General features: G+C 38.8%; 1 protein-coding gene across 1 annotated transcript in view; it reads right to left on the bottom strand.

The window, feature by feature from the left end:
• The window catches only part of DNER (delta/notch like EGF repeat containing), a 287,309-nt gene that overhangs the window by 138,657 nt on the left and 124,076 nt on the right, over nt 1–24,576 (bottom strand). Inside the window, exon 5 of the mRNA XM_043993335.1 lies at nt 23,799–23,944. Coding sequence (XP_043849270.1) covers nt 23,799–23,944 — 146 coding nt within the window. The remainder of the gene's footprint in view (nt 1–23,798; nt 23,945–24,576) is intronic.

Below are 24,576 nucleotides of genomic sequence, written 5' to 3'. Positions count from 1 at the left end.
GATGGAGGTACAGGGGAGGGAAGGGAGTTTGATCTACAAGGTGGCTGCAGTATAGGATCTAGTACAAGAAATTTTGTATCTCTTGTATCCTAGTATGTAAACTCTTCCCCCAAAATAAGGTATAAGGGGTACTTATCAGTGGGTGGAATTGCTCATAGTTGAATCAAGCATAACTTTCATATTTAAAAATGCCATGGATTTTACAGTAATTTTCATAAGTTATCAATTCATCTTCCCTGTGACAGAGAAAAGTCTATTTCCTAGTCTCTTATTCCTCAGCTCAAGAAAAACAAGTGAACAATTACCCATCCACTATGTGATAATAGGATCATAGATTTAGAGTTATACGAAACCTTGGCCGCCCTCTGGACCCAGGTCTCATCATACAGATGAGAAAACTGAGGCCCAAGTAGTTAAGTACTTTGCCCCAAATCACACAGGTAGGATCATCAAAGGTAGGATGTGAATCTTCTTCCAGAGCCAATGTTCCTTTTCATCATGTCACAGAATTGATGACATAGTCAAGATTTTGTAATATTGTTATGGTTAATTCAGTACTGAACCCACAGGTTAATACTGAAGAATTCATTTGGGTATTTTTTTAAAAGCCTAAATTTTCATTACGTTTTGTTTGTACAGACTACAGTCCCCAGCTTAATCAATGCATTTCTGTTTTTCCTAAATCTACAACCTCCCAGATTGAAATAATAACAGCCTGAGAGGTGTAAGGTTCCCGTTGCTCATTTTAATGAAACCCTCTTGGTGACCACTTAGATGCTAATCATGTTCATTGTCTTGTTGCTGCATGAAAGGCTGGCTACACTGGTAAATGTGTTTCTCTAGGGTAGTTATATATTCTGTAAGCATCCAAATATCACCCACGAGAAACCCACCAAAATGTCTAGCCTAGCAGCAGAAAAGGAACAGAGCCAATGAACAGGGTCACCCTGCCTTGCTTTCAAATTAAATTTCTATGTCTCTGACTGTTTATTTCTATCCCATCAAGCCATTTCAGTTTTTCTGGTTGATGATTTAACCCTGTCCCTTTAGGTTCCTTGAGTGAAAGTTATGATTATGAGAGTGATCTTTTTTTCACTTACATACATATCTCCTATTTGGTATTAAATAACCTCTTGACTAATCCATCACCCCTTAACCATTAAGATGATTGCAATCTCTTTTCTAATTCTTGTTTGTTGTTCACAATTCAGGGGTTAGAATCTTGATTTCAGAGTCCTTATTCAAGAGGAAAAGAATACTATTAAATAACTGTGTGACCTTGGGCAAAGGATTAATCTCTTAGCATCCACAAAATGAGAGTTGGTATAAATATCTTTAAACTCTTTCCAGCTCTAAAGGTCTATGAGTCTATTAATTCAAACATGAGTTCATAATCAGATGATAAATTAATCTGTCATGCTCGATAATATACACTAAGAGGTTCTGGCGAAGATCATTATATATTTAATATCTGAAGTTCTATTCAATTATATAATAAATCTCAGCACACTTCATATATTGAGTCGTTTGCTCCCCAAATGCTTACTGCCATTTTCTGTGATACTTAGTGTTCCAATGTTCTCTTCCATAACGTGTCACAAAGAAGCTTGTACTCTAAATGAATGGTATTTTTTGCTGACACACCTCTTTTCTTTAAGATTAGGTATTAGGAAAAGCGGAAGTTTCTAGGCTCCATTCACTTTTCTGCCTCCTATTATGATTTTGCCTAAGTTAAATCAATCTCAAAAATCAGAGGATTGTAGTATCATGTGGTGACAGGCGTAGGCCCTCAGAGAGATCATGTGGTGGAAGAAGAAGTGCATTTGGTATTAGATGTTCTCAGTTCAAATCAAGACTCACTACCTCTGTGACCTGGGGCCAGCTACATAACATTTCTTGGCCTCAGTTTCCTTATCCATAAAAAGATGAGAGCCAGATTACATGAATTCTGAGGTCTCTTCTAGTTCTAAGCCTATGATCTTTCTAGTTCAATTTACTCATATTATCAAAGAGGAAACTGAAGAACCTAGGGAATTTAAATGACTCTCCCATGGTTAGACATTCAGTAAGCACTGATAGAATCTGTGTCTTTGGTTTTGTTCATTTCCCAATTTTTAAAAGCTCATGTTAAGGGGAAGCTAGGTAATGCAGTGGATAGAACATCGGCCCTGGAGTCAGGAGTACCTGAGTTCAAAACCGGCCTCAGACACTTGACACTTACTAGCTGTGGGACCCTGGGCAAGTCACTTAACCCCAATTGCCTCAAAAAAAATTTTTTTTAAAAAAGCTCATGTTAGAGCTGCTGTAATTCCAAGGACCATCTTTTCCTTCCATAGGCTTTCCTTTGGTTTGACATTTATTTTGACCTACACACTACCCAGCAATATCCAGTTAAATAAATATGACTAATTCTGATATTTATAACTAATCATTTTGTATCTGTTAAGATGTAGTCATTTTCATTTTTGTGATGTTGTTCAGAGAGCTTGACATATTCATTTAACTGTTGTCCCTCTTAGCTTGCAATCTTTGTTCAATGACCAACAAGTCAGTAGCATACTGTAGAAAAAATTTTAAAATCCATATTGTCATCACTATAAATGAAACTATAAGGCATAAAGAAGTGATCATTAATTGAGAAGACAGCTGGTAGGTTTTCCATAGAAAGGTGAAAAGAAGAATTGGAAAATCTAGTTTCCTTGTACACCAAATTGAACTGGAAACATCATTTCATGGTAAAGAAGGTCATCTTTCCTTGTAGCACTCAACAGTCCACCACAGAAATGCTTACAACTTATTAATCAATCAATAAGCATTCATTAAATACCTACATTCTGCCAGATACTGTGCTGGGCACTGGGATACCGTGACCAAGATGGTTTTAATTTGGACAGCCACTCAAAATAGAAGGACCTGAGTTTCCATTTAAATGCCAGCTTCTCTAAGACATAACTTTTGTAAATTAGCATTCTCCAGAAAAATTAAATATGTGGTCCCCCAAATGAATTCCACTTCTCTCCATTAAAATCAGTTACCTTGCCCAGAAGCATTCCAAGAGATTAAAAGATAAGATTAATAGTAGAGTCTAAGGGAGATATTATCAAGAAAGATAATACAATAACCATTCTAATGGTGACTTTAATTGACCTGATAGAGGTCCTGTCAATACAGCACACTGATAAAAGCCTATTTGATACTTTAGTGGTATTAAATTTTAATGATATAAACTAAGAAGCAGCTTAGGGTAATGGAACTGAGTTGGAACCAGGAAGACCTGGGTTCTAATTCTGCCTCAGACACTCGGTAGCTGTGTGACTCTGGTAGAGTCATTTAATGTTTCTAAGCCTCAGTTTCCTCATATGTAAAATAAGGAAGTTGGACTTGACGGTTTCCTTGATGGCCCTTCTGGCTCAAACTTGATCACCCTAATTTCCTATAACATAAACTATTTACACAATTATAACTTTGAATGGTGCGAATTCTACTCTACTCATTGGGCCCTACCTGTACAGCAATACAGATGTTTCATTTTTGTAGCTTAGTGAGAGCAGGACTCTTTTCTCCAACTAAGTGACAATAGTAATAATAAGGCTTTTACGTGATTCTTCATTGACCCAATCAAAGTCAATTGTGAGTTTCAGTGCCTTTAGTAATCCTTAATTAATGGATGTTATTGGATTTTAAAAAGCAAAACACCCACACCCTTGAGCTGCTTTAACCTAAAGGAGCTAATGTTAAACAATTACTTATATCAATTCTGCCTTATTAGCTTCACATTGATCTAAATCATCTTGAGTGTAATGTGCTACTTTTGGGCGAGCTGTACTGTGAATGGTTCTTAATGTGGGAAGAGGATAGCAGAGTGTATTAATATTGCCTACATGGGAAAGTCTATGCTACTTACATTGTCATTGATTTCATCCACCTAAAAAGGACCGTTATGAGTAGCTTGAACATCAGCCAACGGTGAATAAGGCTCCACAAATGGAGTAGCTATCAGTAGTATAATTCTATTGCTAATGTTCCCAGCTTTCCACTGAGTTCTTTTTTGTATTGCAATAGAGAGTCAGGATTGTCTTACTTTTCTATTTGTAGCACACCATAGGCACTTACTAAGCACTTACTAAGTGCTTTTTTCATTGATTCTGTCCTGAAGTAGCTTTACCTAGGTTCCATAGGTTTACCTATGAGCCACACATAGCCACATTCCCCAAACATATGGAAAAAGACCCATCCTAACAGGACTAGTCTGTATTGCAAGACAGTTTTGTTCTTTAAAATCTATATTACAGGGGGGCAGCTAGGTGGCGCAGTGGATAAAGCACCGGCCCTGGATTCAGGAGTTCCTGAGTTCAAATCCGGCCTCAGACACTTGACACTTACTGGCTGTGTGACCTTGGGCAAGTCACTTAACCCCCATTGCCCCGCAAAAAACAAACAAACTAACAAAAAAAATCTATATTACAAAGTCTGCTGAATTTATCCTACTCCTCTGTCCATCTGGGTGTATTGTAATGTCTTTACCATATTCTTATTTCATCATCATCAACAGAAGCATTTAACCTTCTATCTTTTAGAGATGCTAAAGTGGATGCTTTATGAAGAAAACAAAAAAGAAAACCTCCTTCCAAGAGCTTATGGTCTAATTTAGTTGGCATTAAGCACTAATGATCCATGATGACAATGGCACACTCAATGGTCAAAGATGTAAAGAAATGTATAGAATGATATTTATATAAAGTGAAACAAGTACATGACAAAGAACACTTTGCAAAGAGAAAACGATAGGAAGTAAGCCTTTAGGTAGAATGAGGTCCAGGGTGGGAAAGCCAATAGCCCTCTTTCAGTTGAGGTAGACATGCTGCCATGGAGATGCTGTATTTTCATACATTCTATGAATGATGGCCAACTGGGGTCAGCTTGGTGTTCCAGAAGAAGAAGGGCATTTCCAGTGTAGAGCAATACAAGGATAGCTTGGAACCACAATGTGGGAGTGACTCACCAGGAAATACTTACTATGTGGTAAACTGTAAATTCTTTGACTTTGGCTCCAAATGATTTCCTTTGCCAAAGTTGCCTGTGATCACCCCACTGTGTATGTGATTATCTTACAAGGAATAGATCCTTAACACCTCCCTTCACACTTCCCTATATAAGAAAACTTGCTACTATTTTTAATAAAGCACAACATGTTCAAAATGAACATGATTTGGAATGGAGAATCCCCCCCCCCTTTGACTGTTGAGGTAATAAACTCTTTAGTGTCTAAAAGTGGATAGCAAAGATAATAATTATTAACATTACAGATTTTCTTTTTTTTCTCTTTTTTTCTGTTTTTTAGTGAGGCAATTGGGGTTAAGTGACTTGCCCAAGGTCACACAGCTAGTAAGTGTTAAGTGTCTGAGGCCAGATTTGAACTCAGGTACTCCTGACTCCAGGGCTGGTGCTCTATCCACTGCGCCACCTAGCTGCCCCAACGTTACAGATTTTCAAAGCCCTTTATTTGCATTTGGTTTTTGTTTTTGTGGTGCAATGAGGGTTAAGTGACTTGCCCGGAGTCACACAGCTAGTAAGTGTCAAGTGTCTGAGGCCAAATTTGAACTCAGGTCCTCTTGAATCCAAGGCCGGTGCTTTATCCATTGAGCCACCTAGCTGCACCTTTAAGAATATTATCTCATTAAAAATATAATATCATCACAACAACCCTGGGAGATAGCTGCTATTATTATCCTCATTTTACAGATAGGGAAACTGAGGTAGGTAATGGTTAAGAGACTTGCCCAGGCTAGTAAGAATCAAAGATTTCAATAAACCTGAAGCAAAGCCCTTGGGTTTCACTACAAGTAGGAACAAGCCACAGTGTGCCAAAGTTGATAAGAACCTCAGATAACCTCTAATCCAGTCCAACTCCTTTCATCTTATAGATGAAGAAATAGAGGTGCACAAAGGGGGAATGACTTTCCCAAGATGATATAGTCAGTTACCACTGGGGCTTGAATAAGAACACCCATCACTTGATTTCCAGGCCAATGCTTTTGACTTTTAGTATCCCCTTCCTGATTCAGGTCATAATAGTCCTAGTTGTCCATTATTCACAAACTCCTAATAACCTTCCTTCTCTACAATGTCTCCCCAGAACAGAAACAAGCAGGAGAGTGATTGATTGCTACCACCTCCAGCAACACTTTTTATGGTTTGTAACTCATTCTTTTAATATCTGACTTTACAAAGAACAGCAATACTCCCGCATAACATATATTTCTAATGATTGCCATTTCTATGGCTTGGTACAGAGCTCTCTGCTTTGAACAGGTGGGTACCTAGCAAATGCTGCAGGATAGTATCTGGATAAGAAGAAATATTCATTAAAGTAGAAAGCAAGAAGATACAAAAAAATAAAGGAAAATATGAAAGAATTCACCCAAAAGAGATAAGAATTCATGAAAGCTTCTTATGATGGAATGAGCCTTGGACTCAGAGCCAAAAGCACTGAGGTCAAGTCCCAGCTTGGTTTCCTCATATGCAATAATGGAATAATCCTACTTAGACTACTGAACTCAAAAGGGAGGATGGAGAATATGGGAAGAGAATAAGCACCAACTATGACCGGGCATAAATACCTGCTAAGCATTTGAGAAATAGCTCCTGTGATCCTCACAACAACCCTGGGGAGGTAGGTGCTCTTATTATCCCTATTTTAACAGAGGAAACTGAGGCAGAGGTTAAGTCACTTGTTCAGGCTCACACAGCTAGTAGGTATCTGAGACCAGATTTGAACTCCGGTTTTCTTGAGCCCAGACCTAGTGCTTGATTCACTAGCTGCCTCCCCTTTCCCCTTCATATGTAATGATGGGATAATCCTACTTACACTATTAACTTCAAAGGGTTGTTGTAAGGAAGCAACTTTGTAAATCGTTAAATGTTACATAGATTGGAGCTGTTATAATTTTCCAAAAGGCTCGTAGGGAGGGAAGGGATACACTGGAAAATACAGATGTTATAAAAACAAGTTATCAATAAAATGTATTTTAATTTTTAAGAAAGAGAAACCACCACAAAGTCTATTTTTATAAAAGAAATTGAAAATCTTAAAATGTATGAAAGAATTTAGTCTTTGGAGGGGCAGGGGGTGGGGGAATTCTCTGAAAACAGAACATGGAGAAACAGGAAAAGAAGAAAGAAGCAACAGCATCAGAGGGATATAGAGACATATCTTAAGTCGCTTAGGGTGTTTCTTGGCGTACGTGTTTCATTTTTTTCCCCCTATCGTTTTGTGCCAAAACATTGTGATTGTACAAAAGGGAGGCATGTCAATGGCAGTTTTGATGTATTACATAATTAATGATCTTTGAATTTTGGACAGAGTTCGAACATTCCACATTTGCTGAGCAGGCTGCAGACTCTCTGGAAGGATTTCAAGCCACTGTCCCCAGCTTTCCCATCTCTGCTCGAGCACTGAGCAGAAACCCCACTGTGCATATTCTATAACAGGCCTTCTTTCAGAGCCTTAGGCAGAGCAAGAGTTTCTTGCCCAGAAAGTTTGCTGAAACCAACTAATGGTAGTTTAAAAGAGGGCAAATTACAGTGATGGCAATAGCCCAAGGTGCTCCATACTAACCTTCCTTGGTTTATTCATTATTGAGCAGCTGTTGTTTTCCTGGGAGATCTTCCCCTTCCAGAGCCAGCATTCGCATTCGCATTCGCTCTCACTCACTTGCTCTCTCTCTCTCTCTCTCTCTCTCTCTCTCTCTCTCTCTCTCTCTCTCTCTCTCTCTCTCTCACACACACACACACACACACACACACACACACTCTCTCTCTCTCTCTCTCTCTCTCTCTCTCTCTCTCTCTCTCTCTCTCTCTCTCTTTCTCTCCCTTTTCTAAACTTGGAAGAATCCTGCTTAACCACAAAGTTATCATTAAACTCCACACTCTTTTCCATAGTACACTTGGAAGGGACAAATATCAGGGGCTCCATTATACACTGATCCTAAACTCAAAATTCCCATTAACTGCAAGTGAGCAGAGTACCAAATTAGTCCCCTGGTACAGATAGATGAGTAAGGGGAGGACAGACTCAAGCTATCGTTCTTAGGATATCTTGGAAAGAATCTGAGGAAAGGAAGAAACTGGTGTAACCGACAGACATAAGTCAGGGTGAAGATGTACCCTATCTTCTCTTCCCACCAGAGTATGGTTAGGTTCTAGGCCAGCCAGAGAGCAAGCGAAGATTTGGGTCCACTCCATTCCTCTTTCCCATCCAGCCTGAAGCCAAGCCATTGAAGTGGTATGGATGGAACTCAAATTCGCTGGAACCAAAGTGGATTCCTAAAAGACCTTTGGGCTATGTTTGATTTGGGATGAGGTCAAATCATCCAATACTGTCCCAAATCAGTCTAGAAACCGAAGGTTTGTCCATATAATATTGTGCTATAGGGCCAGGAAATCTTAAGCGCTTGAGGGGACCATGAAAGTCATCTAATCTAGGGCATAAATGCCCCTCACCCCAATAATATCCCCAGCAAGCATTCATTCTGAACTAGACTATTGCAATAACAGCCTTCTGCATGCTCTACCTCCCACAAGTCTCTCCCTACTCCAAGCCATCCTCCACTGAGCTGCCAAAGAGATCTGTCTAAAGCACAGGTCTTACCATTGCACCCCTGCCCCCTCCTCCATAAACTCCCCTGGCTCTCAACTACCCCCAGGACCAAATACAAAAGGCTGTCAGGCATGTGAAATCCTTTACAAACTGGCTCATCCAACCTTTCCAGGAGCCTTCTGGCTGGTGACATCTCCCCTCTCTGTCTCTTTCCATGGCCTGTCCCCCACACCAGGAATTCTCTCCCTCCTGGCTTCCCTCACCTCCTTCAAGCTCACTTTCAGCAGGAGGTTTTCCTGGCTCCCCCTTCCCTTTTCCTCTAATGCCCCTCCCTTAGTGCTAGGGTCTTCTCTCAGAGGTTATCTTCCATCTACTCTATTTCCATCTATCATGTATGTGGGGCAGCTGGGTGGCCCAGTGGATAGAGCAGTGGACCTGGAGTCCAGAAGACTCATCTTCATGAATCCAAATCTGGCCTCAGACATTTACTAACTGGGTGACCCTGGACAAGTCACTTAACCCTGTTTACCTCAATTTCCTCATCTATAAAATGAGCCAGAAAAGGAAATGACAAACCAGTCCCAGGACTCAAAAGGGGTCATGAAGAGTCAGTCATGACTGAAAAATGAGCAAATCATATATGTAGCTGGTTGTTTGTATGATGTCTTTCCTCCTGGAATGTGAGCTTCTCAAGTGCCTTAATTCAGATGTCCCTCTCTTAGCACTAGTGTGACCCTGGGCAATTCACTTAACCTCTGTCTGCCTCAGTTTGTTCATCTATAAAATGGGGCTTATAATAGCACCTACCTCCCAGGGTTGTGGTGAGAATCAAATGAGGTGAAAATTTGTAAAGTGCTTAGCACAATGCCTGGCATGAAGTTGTTCTTAATAAATGCCTGTCCTCTTCCCTTCCCCTTCTCCTCCTCCTTCCCCTGCTATGTGCCTAGAACAGAGTGAAAACTTGTTAACTGATTGACTAGCTCTTGTAGTAGCCCATTCAACTTTCAGAAAATGTAATTTCTTAGCAACTTCTTCCTTATATTGAACAAAAGCTGTCTCCTCAAAACTTCCACCCACTGATTTTTGATCTCCCTTCTGGGGCCAGGCAAAATAAATCTGGTTTTTCTTCCTCCTGCCAGCCCTCTAAGTTTATAAATACTGGCAACAAAAAGATGGTTCCCTTAACCTCCAAGTTAGTTGCTAATCTGAATTTGACTCAGGTCAAGAATGGCTCAAACTTGTGAGTCTGTGATGACTATTATGTCTTGCAATGTCACTCGAGGTTTTTTTCTGGTGCCTCATCAGAATGTGAAAATTACCATGGAGATTCGAAGGCTATGCCAACTGCACCACCAACCAAGGGCCAACTCACAAGCATGAGACGGTGTCCATGAATTTCTGTGATTTCCTTCTTTCTGTAACTCTGTTACTCAGCCAGAATTGAGTTAGTGCAGTAAGCACAGTGCTTGGCACATAGGGACAGGGTCTGTTTTTTCATTGATGTAGGGAATTTCCAGGTTGAAAACTCCATCTACCCACACAGGTAGATAGCTTCTCTGCAATTTATAGGCTTAGAGACTTGCCTAGAACACTGAGAGGTTATGTGACTTGTCCAGGGTCACACAGACCATATGTGGGAGAAGCAGTTCATTGCATTTTAAATACTTTTAATTGTTAGGAAAATTGGGATTTTTTTCATTAAGCTAAAATCTACTTCTCTACAATTTCTACCCAGAACTCCTGGGTCTGCCTTCATAGGCCAGCAGAACAAGTCCAGGACTGCTTCCATGTGACGGCCTGTCAAATACTTGGAAACACTTATGTTTCCCCTAAAGCTTCTCTTCTCTAGGCTCAACATTCCAGTTCCGTCAACCAGTCCTCCTTTGGCACTGTCATTGACCTCTCAGAATGATGGTTGCCTTTCTCTAGTTGCTCTTTGGTTTGTCAACTTCCTGTTGTCTTCTGTTCCTCATGAACACTCAAAGAGGAAATGACCAAGTATCAAGTCAACAAGCATTTATTAAGTGCTTACTGCCTTCCAGGCTTAGCTGTACTAAATGTTAGAGAAGCAAAGGAAAGACAGTCCCTGCTTCTGAGAAGCTTGTATTCTAACAGAGAGCACAAACCATAAAAGAGCTCAAAAAGTGAGGGGTGGGATGGAAGTGCTCATAACATGGTGGAAACAGTCATAAGTGGGACACAGAGAGGAATGAAGGAAGGAAGGTGGATGATCTGTGGACCCTGCTTTAAATGGAGGTCCTGGGAGGAAATGACCAATCAGAGGAAGGGGCCACAAGGTCAAGGAATTTTCCAAGGAGAGAAGGTTAGAAGGTTGTAGGAATCTTCCAATATAAGATGGCTGTGGGAACATGGTGGCAAAGGTAACTTTGAGGATGAGAAGGCTGCTGAATGATGGTATCCCATGAAATAATTTTGTTATCTTTGGGTAGAGGATGGAGCCAACTTCACCAACTAGTTTCTTTCTCACTCTGAAAAGATCTATCCATTTAAGGGAAACTTCTTATATGTCCTAGTTTCACATCTGACTAGAATGTCCATACTGATATGGTTCATTTCCTGAAGTAGTATATCAACTCATTGTTCATTAAACGAAGATCTTTTACACAAACTACCAAAAAGGCAAATTAATGCTTATATATTATCAAAAAATTATTTCATTCTTAGTGCCCTCTGTCTCCTTTCCTCAGGTCAGCCACCATCAGAAGAGAAGGAGGTTACTTGGAGGGACAGACCTTAAAGCACTGTACATATTAGCTATTATTATTATCATTACTGCTTAGGGGTGTAAGGGAGCTTACTTAGGACAATGTTTCTTACAAGGGAAATCCAATGGCTTCTTCCTAAGGAATTATTCTCTGATTCCCAGGTTTCCTTTCAGACACACAAGAACTAGAGGTTCTTGGTCTCATGGCAATTTATTCTCTCCATGATCCACCAAATTTTGTGCCTTCTTGAATGTCTCTCTTTGGTTTTTCTGTCTGGATTCTATTTTGCCTAATGTACTCTTAAGAATATAAATTAAGGGGGCAGCTGTTTTGGTGCTGCAGTGGATAAAGCACTGGCCTTGGATTCAGGAGGACCTGAGTTCAAATCCGACCTCAGACACTTGACACTTACTAGCTGTGTGACCCTGGGCAAGTCACTTAACCCTCATTGCCCTTCAAAAAAAAAAAGAACATAAATTAAGCCAGAAGGTACTTCAGATGCCATCTAGTTCAACTCCCTTATTTGAGGGATGAAGAAACTGAGGCGGGAGCAAGATTTAATTATGAAGCATGTTTTGCTACTGCCAGCGTTGAGGTTTTGAATGTATTTATTTTATTTATAGTTATATATTTAATTTTAATTTATTTAAATTTCATTTATTTGAAAATTCTGTTTATGTTTAAATATTTAAATCTAACTTAATTTAAATATTATATATATATATTATATTTAAATGTCATACTTTTAAAATATAGGACCATATTTAATTTCTGTCTTTCTGTGGAGACCAGCACCATCCTCTCATACTCAATATCTTAGTCAAACATTTAGCTATTGTCTCCTCCTCCCCCCCCCCACTTACATCTTTAGCTGTCAAATCCTGCTTCTATAACATCTCTCTCATCTGTCCCTTTTTCTCCATTCATCCAGGTACTATCCTAGTTCAGGTCTTCACCATCACTTATCTGAATTACTATAATAATCTCCTACTTGGTCTCCCTGTTTCTAGCCTCTCCTTTCTCTAATCCATCCCTGCAAATAGCTTTCAAAATACATTTCCAAAGTCCGATGATGTCACTACACTGCTCAAACTCCATCAGGTGCTCCCTATTGCCTAAAGTATCTAATATAAAATCTTTAGCCTAGCACAATATGATGCCAGCCTACCACTATAGCCTTATTTCAAACTACTCCTCTTCAAGTATTCTATTTTTTAGGGAAAGTCTTGCATTACTAGCTGTGTCCAATCTTGCCCTGCTTTCTCTTGTTTGCAAACTTTCCCAAATACTTCCTCTACATTTCTATCTATTGAAAATCCTTTTCCCCTTCCTAGCTTGGGAAATGTGTCTTCTACAAAATCGTCCTTATCCCTTTAGTAGCAAGCAACAGAATCTGAGTTAAGGGATCCAAGAGGTCAGCTGTAGTTAAACCTGGACATTAACCAAAATTTAAACAAGATGACCCACCCAACAAGTGCTCTTGTTATCTTCCTTATGGCATATTGTCTGGATTTTTCTTTGGCCCTTTCCATAATGTATGTTGTATTTTATTTTTTGTCACTTTACCCCACCTAACCATACCTACACACACACACACCATGTAATTATAAGATCCCTGAGGTGAGGGTCTGTGTCATCTTCCATTTTTGTGTCCCAAATGACTACCACAGGGCACCTAAGGAATATTTGTTGAATCGAATGGGATGTTAGTAAAGATCTCACCTCCTACAAGCAAAAGAAGCAAAAATGTCCTGCTCATTTAAACAAGCACCTCTCTTAGGCAAGCCATTAAAGTATATGATTCATATTGGCTCAAAATCAGTTTGCTGTTTTATAGACCAAAAGACACAATAAAAAAGCAGTTTGGGTTTGTTTTTCCCCAAGAGAAAAAAAACAAACCCCAAATATGACATTTTTATTCTCCATGGGGTAAAAGTCTGGTCAGAGCAATATTCCCGTATTCAAAAGTTATATATGTAAGTCTAAACATTTTTATGATCACTAGTCTACAATTTGCAGAATCATGAAAAATGATTGTTTCTTCTCTCTTGACAGATTTACAACAATAATGTCCTTTGAACAAACTACTCTCTGTAGGAATTAGGGGCACACAGTTAGCTTGGTCTTCAAGTGGAATTCATTCCAAAGTAATTTCATTTGAACAAAATCTCCTGAATCATAAATATGCTTTGAAAGGTCAGGACAAATATGGTCCCTAAGGTGCAATGTTTCTAAAGCATTTTAATCTTGTACCTTGTTTTCATTTCATCAAATGGTCAAACACTGAACATAGCAGCCGCCCATGCAGTGGGCTACCATCTTTAGATTGTAATTTTCTAAGCACAGTCCGATGTTTGGGATGGGAGGAGAGAAGGAGACCAATGAGTAGACATGATGTAATCTTCTGCACTAAACTGTCAGCTTTAGACAGTCATTAACTATAAACAATAATGGCTTAATTTGTGAAACTACATTTTGATTCTCTGAATAATGGCAATGAGGAGTGAAGATACAGGATGGATTATCTATTTTATAAAACAATTAATTAGTAATTACTCCTTTTAAATATATATTATATGGGGATAAAATATGTGATATCACATTTTAATGCCAGCAAGGTTATGATCATCCTTTCAGATGTTTTCTGCATATGTAAGGAAACCTTTATTTTTAAATATATATAATAAATTTGTTATAATTCAAACTCAAATCAATCAAAATGGAAAGGGGTTTATTCTTGAATTTATAAATGGCAATATAAGAGTTGATGATGATGTTCAATTATTTTTGGTCATGTCTGACTGTTTATGACCCTATTTGGGGTTTCCTTGGCAAAGATACTGGAGTGGTTTGCCATTTCCTTCTCCAGCTCATTTTATAGGTGAGGAAACCAAGGCAAACAGGGTTAAGTAACTTGCCCAGAGTCACATAGTTAGTAAGTATCTGAGGTCAGATTTAACCTTGAAAAGATGAGTCTTCCTGACTCCAGGACTGGCACTTTATCCACTGCAGTACCATCTAGCTGTCCCAATGGTTTTTTAACCATGCTATCTCCTTAATCTTTTATTCTATCTCTCCTCCTTTTCACCACCCAGTTATAATCTAGTATGAATATTCTATTCTTGCTGACATCACTTCCTCACCACCCACACATCTTCAATTACTTGCAATCCCATTTCTGATCCCACAAGAATTATGAAACTGTTCTCTGAAGGGTAATTAATGACCTCAATGAATAAATCTGATAATTTTTTCTCTTATCCTCTTTGACTTTTTGTTAGTTCTTGACACTGGATATTGTTCTTTCCTGGTTCTCCTTCTTCCTGTCTGACCACTTCTCCTCAGTTTCCATGGCAAGTCTCCCATCCGTCTCCCATCCCCTCAGCATGGATATTTCTTGAAATTCTGGTTCTGTCTAGCACCCATGTACTTTAAAATCCAGTAACACTGATCTATCTCTTTGCCATACCTCTCAGAATACTCTATTTCCTAAAAGTATTCACACAAGTTTTCTCCCCTTGTCTGGAATGCACTCCCCACCCCAACACCCCTAGATCTGTGTCTTCTCTGTTCCCTAACATACCTAGAACCATTATTACTCATTTGCCTCCTTGAATCCTTACCTTGTATTAAATGAAGTGCGCCAAAAGACCTAGTACAGTTTTAAGTTATAGTAGCTTAAAACTGAGCTTTTTGGAATACCTTGCACTTTACTGCGTACATGTTATATCCTCTCCTACACCCCACCCCAATCCAGTAACACCACTGTGATTAAGAAATAGAAAGGTAGATCAATGGAACAGAGTAAAATACAATTTATAGCAGCAAATAATCAAAGTAACATTGTATTTGACAAATATAAAGACAAGATTTTGGGATAAGAATTCATTATTTGGTAAAAATTGTTAGGAAAACTGGAAAGCGGTATGGCAGAAATTGGGCATAGACCAGTATCTTATACCATTTACCAATATAAGGTCAAAATGGATACATGACCAAGATACAAAGAGAGATATTACAAGAAGATTTGAACAAGGAACATATTACTTATTAGGCTTATGGATAGGTGAACAATTTATGAATATATGTAATAGAGAGCAGAGTGCCGTGTAAAATAGATCATTTTGATAACATTAAACTGTGCTAGGAGTTTAATAAGTGTTTGTTTAATTGCCTTTAATGTCTCTACCACCTTCATTTCAGCCATAACAAAACCTCAGCATGGTTTCAGGTGATTATTATTTGCTATCCCAAAAGGGTGTGTGTTCTGTCAATATGGTATCTACTTATTTAGCAGAACCATCTTCCTAAAAAGACTCCACTCAGTGGTTGCTTTACTAAATTTAATTCATCCAGTCTCCACCAACCTTGGCCATGTTACCTGCTTCAAAGGGAAGGTTCCTCTTTTTTTTTTTTTTTAGTGAGGCAATTGGGGTTAAGTGACTTGCCCAGGGTCACACAGCTAGTAAGTGTTAAGTGTCTGAGGCCGGATTTGAACTCAGGTACTCCCGACTCCAAGGCCAGTGCTCTATCCACTGCACCACCCAGCTGCCCCCGGGAAGGTTCCTCTTTTAACCAGAGCAATCATGATTGAAAAATCTAGACCCAAGAGAATCAGAACTGCAGTGATCGCTAAAGGTTCCTAAGAGGAAGTCAATGTCCTAATTACCAACTGCTTCTTCAACCCTGAGTGCTATTTTTTGGGGGTATAAACCTGTGATTTCATCAGCATAGGAACCTCCCAGTACGGAAACCTCTTCCACTGATACGGATTGGCTTCTAGTCTCTAACTATTCATCCTGGAATCTAAGAGAGCTGATTAGAGTGCTGAGAGATTAAATTACTTTCCTAGAGTAAAAAAGCTAGTATGAGTGAAAGCTAGGCTTGAACCCAGGTCTTCCTGACTCTACAGCTGCCCCTCTATCCATTATACTATACTGCCTCTGAGAGATATAAAAATAATATCTTCCTTTATTTCTGGATGGGCTCTCTCTGCTACCCTCTGGTCTACCTTTATACAAACCTACTATAGCAAAGTATCTTTGTAAGGTCTACAAATGGCCTTTTTACAATGAGATTACATTTTAATGAAGATCTTTTCAATTTGTTCTAATTATGGCTTGAAAATCATATCTCTGAGGCATTTCTTTGGATGAATGAAATATTACCTCTATTAAAACCCATCCATGCATTACTATTAAAAGTAAAAAAAGGAAGCTAGTGATCATTTCAAATCAACAAGATGGTCAAAAAAGCAGACAGCCGATAGCACAGAAGAGAACACCAATTGCTCAAATTATTCTGGCCCATTTCTTTTTGACAAGTAAGAGAAAGAGTTGGTAATGGTATCTAAGTTTCTTTCTTAAGTGACTATTATATTTTTCCTGGATCCACAATCTATGTGAGATTGGCATAATAATGGCTTAGACAAGAAAATGTTTCTAATCCATTTTTCTCAATAACCACATTCATCAGTCATCTGCACTCTTATTTCACCAACTGTTGCTCAAGGATTAGACATCTGGTTTTCCATCAGGGGCTCAGGATGACTAATCTACTAGTACACTTATGAGTCAAACTTTCTCTATTGTCTTGTGACCACAATCTTGGGGTTAGAAATAATCATTAGCAAAACCAGGAGTTGGGAATGTTAGTTTGACTAATTATGGGGCAAATTAAATTGGAAAAAAACAATGTTACTAGCCAAACACTTCAAAACAATATCTTTTTATTGATAGTTTAAATTTTTATATTCTTCTTTCTCCCCCCAAACCACACACACACACACACACACACACACACACACACACACACACACACATACACACACACATACACACAGAATCATCCCCATAACAATGAATAAAATGGAAGGGGGAAAAAACAGTCCACCATAATCAAAGAGGATGGGAATTATCCTAGGAAAAAATGTCTGACCATGTGGAATATGTACCTAACCTTGGTGGTGAATTAAGAAGAGAGGGCCTTCACAGTAACTAACAAGAAAGACTTTGATCATTAATAGGAAGGTGTGACTTATAATGGGAGGAGAACAAGCAATTTTTTATAAAGAAGGAAAAACTAAGGAAAAATGCTCACCTTACTATGAGCTGAAGCTTCAGAGTAACATTCTGTTCAAAAATGTTAATGTTAAGCATTAACCAAAAAATGACCCATACTTTTCAAGCATGAAGCTTCCTCTATCCTAACAAAATCTGACAGGAAAAACACAGAACTGGTTCCACTTAGTGAACTAAAATGAACACCATTACTAAATAAGGGCCTTCCCAAACTCATGACTGTTTTACCTTGAGAGAAGACTTAATATAAAATATCATATAACAAACACTTATTAAGGAACCCCTGAATGGCAAACACTGTGATAGGGAAGGAAATCCATTTAGATAAAACAGTCCCTGTTCTCAAGAAACTTGTGGTCTAGTAGGAGAACAAGACACAAGTCATGAATAATGATAAAATATTATTTAAAGATAACATTTGAGATTTATAAACAATGCTAAGAGAAGGCTGAAGAAGAAGGTAACTAGAAGAGAAGAAAAGATAAAGCTTCCCAAAGGACCTGGCATTGTGGTTGCCTTGTCAAGGATGGATAATGATTCAACAAGAAAAAAGGGAAAGGGGAGATCTTCCAAACAGAGAGAACAGTGTGACCAAAGGCACAGAAGCTAGAGAGTACTATGCACAATGCAGGACAAACAATGGTTCATTTTCACCATGATGTAAAGTGTCTAGAGGGTAGCAATAGGAGATAACCCAAGAAAAGGAGGTGTGATGCCAAATTGTAGAGGATCTTGAATACCAGATAGAAGAGTTGGAACTTTCTTTGATAATTAATAGGGAGCCATTGAGGATTTTTGAGAAGAGGTATGCCCTGATCTCTATATAAGAAATGTTATTCTAGCACTGGATTATTCTAGATTGGGGGAATAAAGGTAAAAATACTCATAGGCAGGCCCAGGTAGCTGGTAATGTGGGCCTTTAACTAGGACAAAGGCAGTAGAAATATAGAGAAATGGATAGATTTTGAAGATACTGCCAAGGAAACAGTAGCCGCTCACATTTATTTACCTAGAACCAAAAGGTTTGCAAAGCACTTTCCTCCCACCGACCCTGTGAGGTACAGAGTGCAGGTTTCCTCATCCTCACTTACAAGATGCAGAAAATGAGGCTCTGACCCATGGCAACACAGCTATTAACTGTCCCACTACAATGGGATTCAAAACCAGGTGTGGTGACCCCATGTCTAGCATTCTATATGCTATTTCATTCTGCCTCTTGGTAATTAATCAATATAAGAGAAAAGGGAGGAGTCCAGAAAATTCAAGATTATGAACGTGGAGGGCAGCATGGAGGGTGATGCCATGAACAAATACTGAGAGCAGACAGAGCCAATTTAGGAGGAACAATAAGCTCATTTGGGGATATAAGATCATAATATCATAGATTTAGAGCTTGAAGGGACCTTAGAGTCCAACTACTCCAATCTTCTTATTTTAGAGATAAGGAATAATTAGGCCCGTAGAGGTTAAATGACTTGTCCATAGGTAGTGTCAGAGATGGGGCTTTAAGCCCGATCCTTAGATTCCATGACCAGTGCTCTTTCCAGGAAAAGACGTCCTGGTGCAGAGGTCAGATGAGAGGTCAAGACTAAGAATAAAGATTTGGGCATCATCCACACAGAGACAGTAGTCGAAAACATGAAAGTGAATGAGATTTTCCAAGGGAGGGAATGTGGAGAGAAAGGAAGAGAAAACTAAGGAGAGACCCTCAGAGAATACCCATGTTAAAGGACTAGGGAGAGGACAAAAAACAATGAGTGGGGGCAGCTAGGTGGTGCAGTGGATAGAGCACCAGCCCTGGAATCAGAAGAACCTGAGTTCAAATCTGGCCTCAGGCACTTGACACTTACTAGCTGTGTGACCTTGGGCAAGTCACTTAACCCCAATTGCCTCACCAAAAAAACAAAAGCAAAAAAACAATGAGTGGACCAAGAAGGAATAATTGGGAATGCTGTGTCTCTGAAGCAAAACGGGAAGAAAGTATGCAATATGAGATAATGGTCAACTGTGCCAAAGACTAAAGAAAAGTATGAAGACTGAGAAGAGGTCATTAGGTTTAGTGATTAAGAAGGTCATTGGTGACCTTGGAGAGAACAATTTCAATAAAGTTGGAGTAAGGATGAGGAGGATGGGTAAGGTCCCTTTTAAAGGGATTCTATGAAACAAAGTACATATCCATAGGAACTATATCTTTTGCTAAGCAAAAGGGAAAGTTTCAGGCTTAAAGTCAGGAAGAACTAACTTCAAATCCCATCTCCAACACTTACTAGCCACGTTACCTTGGTCAAGGAAATTAAATTCTATAAGTCTGTTTCCTCATCTATAAAATTAAGGAGTTGAATCGATTGATCTCTAAGGTCCCTTCCAGCTCAATCTGGGTTCATATGATCTAAGAATAGGGTAGTAAAGAAAACACCATGGAGTCAGAACACCTGTGTTCAAATCCAGTGCTCAGAGTTCCCTTCAAGTCTGTTGCTTATTACTTGTATAACCTTGGACCAATCCCTTAAATCCTTGAACACAAGTCTCATCATCTATAAAATAAGAGGTTCAGGCTAAATGGCCACTGAGGTCTCTTCCAGCTCTCTACCCTTTGACTATGATCTTTCCCAATAGTAAGCTGATTTCTCTGCACTTAGTAGATGTGAAATTGAACTGAATGATTTGGGGTAGAATTTGGTCCATTGTTTGCTCATTTTATATCCCTGATGCTACTAGCTCCTTCATGGTCTCCAGATGCTTCTGATTCAATTCAATTCAACTGTACTTACTGAACATCTATAATGTCAGACACCATGCTAAACAATATGGACACTTGTGTGGACCTAGGATCTCAGAGATTGGGATGTTCCCTCCAGCAATACAGATCACAACCCATCCATGCCTGCCTGTCCTATGTCTCTTTTCCACATCCTCCTAGAGGTTTGCCACAGGGGATCCACCCAAAGCACTGGAGGCTAATGTTTTTCCTCCACCTTTTGAGGGTACTCTCATCACCTGATCAGCCCATATGCTCTTCCTACCTTACATTTTCCTGATAATGTCTTTTACTCCCTAAAGAGGCAGTGTGGTATAGTAGAAAGAGAGTGGTTTTTAGAGTCAGAAAACCTGGCCTGAAATTTTAGTTCTACCATGTTCTATCCATTTTACAACCTCTCTGGTCTTGAGTTTTCTCACCTATAAAAAGACAGGGTTAGGCTAAATTACTTCTTAGTTATCTTCTAGACCTAAATGTAGGATGCTGTGATCCTGAGGTAGCTATGTGGAAGAGTAGATAGAGTCTTAGACTTGGAGTACAGAAGATCTGAATTCAAATCTTGCCTCAGACTCTTACCAGTTGTGTGATCCTCTCTCAATCTGTTTCTTTATCTGTAAAGAGAGGTTGGATTCAGTTGGCCTCTAAGGACTCTTCCAGCTCAAAATCTATGTTTTTATATTCTCCAAAGTTCTTCACGTTGCAGCCTGCTCACACCTACTATGTGCTCTCTATGGTATGGCAATACAGCGCTGGGGCTACAAAGTCAAAAGTTAAAACTGTCCCCACCTTCAAGGAGCTTACAATATTCATTGCCCATAATGAACAGTTTTTCCTAAGGTTTTGGTAGGGTTATTTTTCTTTCTGTCCATTTTTACCACAGAGAGAAGCACTGAGTATCCTCTCTTTTTGCTACAGGGTATGTTGATTAATGAGGCTTCCCCAAGGAGAGGGAAGAGAACCATCCAAATTGGCTGGGAATTAAGACAATGGAATCTAAAAGGCAAGTTTATCTGGTGGAAAAGAAATCTTCTCCTTGGGTTTCACCTTTTGGCCTCAGTCCAGTCCAACTGCCCCAAGGCAAGAATATATTCTGGCTCTGATTTTTATTTGTGCTCATTTTCATCACTTGGATAAAGCTTTTGTCACGGCAAAGCCACAGCCCGAGTCGCCTGTCCAGTTTTGTGGCTAAATTCTGCCACCTTCAGATTATCTCTTTCAGGAATATGATAATAAATTGTGTTCAAAATATTATTGTTAATATAATTCATACATTAATGTTTTAGTTAATAATGTAATACGAAATTTAAATTGTGTAATATCATTTATGCAAATACCATATGTCAGTTTTGTAGATTGTTGGAGCTGGAAAGAAGATCAACTCGTACAAACCCCTCATTTATTAACAAAGCAACGGATCCAAAGAGATGAATTCACTAAGGTCGTACAGAAAGTAGTTCAGGGAAGATTCAAACCAGCTCACCTGGCTCCAGATACCATGCTTTTTTTTTTTTCTCTCACTGAATCTCCTTTCATTTCCTATACTGGGCTTCCTCTCCTAATTCTAACTGTTACTGATTTTGAAAATTTCAGTTATTCCTGCACAAGTTGTTATCTTTACCTCCAGAAAACAATGTCTATTTTTCTTTTTTAAAAAATTAATCTTTTTTATAGATATCTTGTTTTATATATCCCTCCCTTTCTTAATACATCCCACCTCTATCCCTTACCCTTTAACACAGATGAGGCAATGAGATGGCATAATGGATGCTGGACTTGGAGTCAAAAAGACTGGAGTTCAATTACAGCCTCAGATCCTTACCAGTGTGAGCCTGAGCAAGTCACTTAATGTCTGTGTACCTCAGTTTCCTCAACTGTAAAATGGCAACAATAATAATAGCATCTACCTGACAGGGTTTTGGAGGAGACTAAAAATAGATATTTGTAAAATGCTTAACATGGTGCTTGGCACATAGTAAGCACTCTAAAAATTCTTACCCTAACATATTAAAAATAAAAAAGCAATTCAGAAAAACCAACACATCAACTACACTTAAAAGCATATGCAATATGCCATACTCCTTGTCCTCAACTTGGTTGTTTTAGTTATCTAGTGTTCAGTCTCATTTTTTGTTCTTTCCATGGACATTGTGGTAGTCACTGTGGATATTGTTGTCCTGGTTTTGTTTATTTCACTCTGAATCAGTTCATATAAGTCTTCTTTAAATTCTTATATGTTCATTTCTTTTGATAGAGAAAAATCCCGTTATATCTGTGTACCACAATGTGTTTAGCTGTCTCCTAATGAATGGCTTTCTGCTTTGTTTCCAGTTTCTTGCTACCCCAAAAAGTGCTGGTATAAATATTTTGATGCATATGAGACCTTTCATTCATCTTTGACCTCTTTGAGTTCTGTGATGCCCAGGAGTGATACCTGTGAATAAAAGGGCATGAGCAAGTCCTATTTTTCACAAGAGGCCACTGCTTCATCAGTGGACAAGAATCACATAAGATGAGAAGTCATGGGTGCTTGTGATCTACACAGATGGTAGAAGGGGCCAACATCAGTGAGCTAGAAGAACCTTTAAATGATTAGAAGGTTCTGCTCCTACTTAACACCAGTTTAGGCAGAAATATTTGCAAGATTTGTGAAAAGTGAGCTAGAAGAAGGGCAAAAAATGAAATGGTGAAGGGGGAAATGGATATTCAAAAATAGAATGGGTTCTTTTAGAAGTAGTGAGCTCCCTGTCACTAGATGTGTTTGAGCAGAAGCTGGATAATGAATGATATATTCGCAATATCATATAGAGGAGTCCTGCATTAGATGGGAAGCTGGACAAGCTGACCTCTAAGGTTCTTTCTAACTTAATAATTCCATGAAATCTCATCATGAACAGTCAGAAGAAGAAAGGAGACAGAAGGTATTTGTTTAAAGGATTCTTCTCTCCCACAGCCTCCCACACTTCCCCTTCCAAAAATTATCTCAGCTGTTAGAGGAGAAGGGGACAGCCTATTATTTAAGTATCAGAAGAGGTCCTAAGCTTAGGAAAGTAGTTACTATATTTGTGAGCAAAGGGTCTAAAAAAATCAAAGGGAAAGGTGTGGCCCTAGACTTTCTCATTCCTCTCACTTTTGTTCTGGTCCTGCTGCCAGATAGAATACACATGTCCATTTTAACAAAATCTATTTTTTCCACTAAAGCATATATCTAGCCTAAATGCCAGCACTTTGTGCTTCTACATAAGGAATCTGTGATTGTTCATCAATGTAAGAATTCCCAGGATGGGAATATTTTCAACAATTATAGGTCACTACCCATCTATAACTTAGTAGATAAATCAGGCAACTGATCAATGTTCTTAGGGGTTATGTAATTTACTCAGAGTTACATGGCTAGTGAATATCAGAAACAGGATTCAAACCCAGGTCTTCTTGACTCCAAAGGCAGCACCATGTCCAACACCATCCACAATACCATGATGCCTATTTGACTGTATTTTATAATCATTATTTATTTTGAAAAATCTGCACATACAATCAATTACATAGATACACATGAAAGCAGAAACATGTATCAGATTTTTAGCAATCTCTATATGCTGTTTAAAATAGAAAAGTCCCCCTCCCTTCCTCACCTCTGCTGGTGTGGTGGTACATTTTCCCTTTCCAGAACACTGCACATCATGTGACTTGCTATCCACTGGCACGCAGGTGCTGACCTTCACAACCACAGTCAAGCGCAAAGCCACAATGCATTTACTAACAGAATCATTCACGAAACCTAGGAAGAAAAGGGAACATTTTTTCCTTTAAGATAAGGTCAAATAAGTTGTCATTAGCAGGATAGAAAACACTGTCAAAGTAGCATTCTAGTCTGGCAAAGACAATGAATGAAATTTAACATAGCAGGTGATCACTTGATATTTTGTTGATTAGCATTTCATTTAGTCATTAACTATCTCATTTTAAAATACATGATATCCCATATGAAAAAAATGCTCTAAATCTCTAATGATTAGAGAGATGCAAATGAAAACAACTCTGAGGTTATATTGGATCATTGCCTTACTGAAAATAACCACATGCTTCCCAGCAGATCATCTTACAAGATTGCTGTTATTTTGTATACAGTGCATTTCTCTCTGCTTCAGTTCATGTAGGTCTTTCCAGATTTTTCTAATAGTATCCTGTTCATCATAACCTAAATAAAGTACCTTAAACTTGACAAAGAATTTTCTTCATATTAGCCCAGCAAAGTCATCATAACTATTTCCCTCCATCCTATTCCCTTCCCATGATATTTACTCTATTTTCTATCTTCTTTTAAACTATTCCTCCTGAGGTACCACCTGACACCTATCAGATTGGCTAAAATGACAAAAAAGGAAAATAATAAATGTTGGAGAAGCTGTG

Source organism: Dromiciops gliroides, chromosome 3 (assembly GCF_019393635.1).
Source record: "Dromiciops gliroides isolate mDroGli1 chromosome 3, mDroGli1.pri, whole genome shotgun sequence".
Taxonomy (NCBI): Eukaryota; Metazoa; Chordata; class Mammalia; order Microbiotheria; family Microbiotheriidae; genus Dromiciops; species Dromiciops gliroides.
Note: the sequence above shows the minus strand (reverse complement) of the source record. Positions and strands in the feature narration are given on the sequence as shown.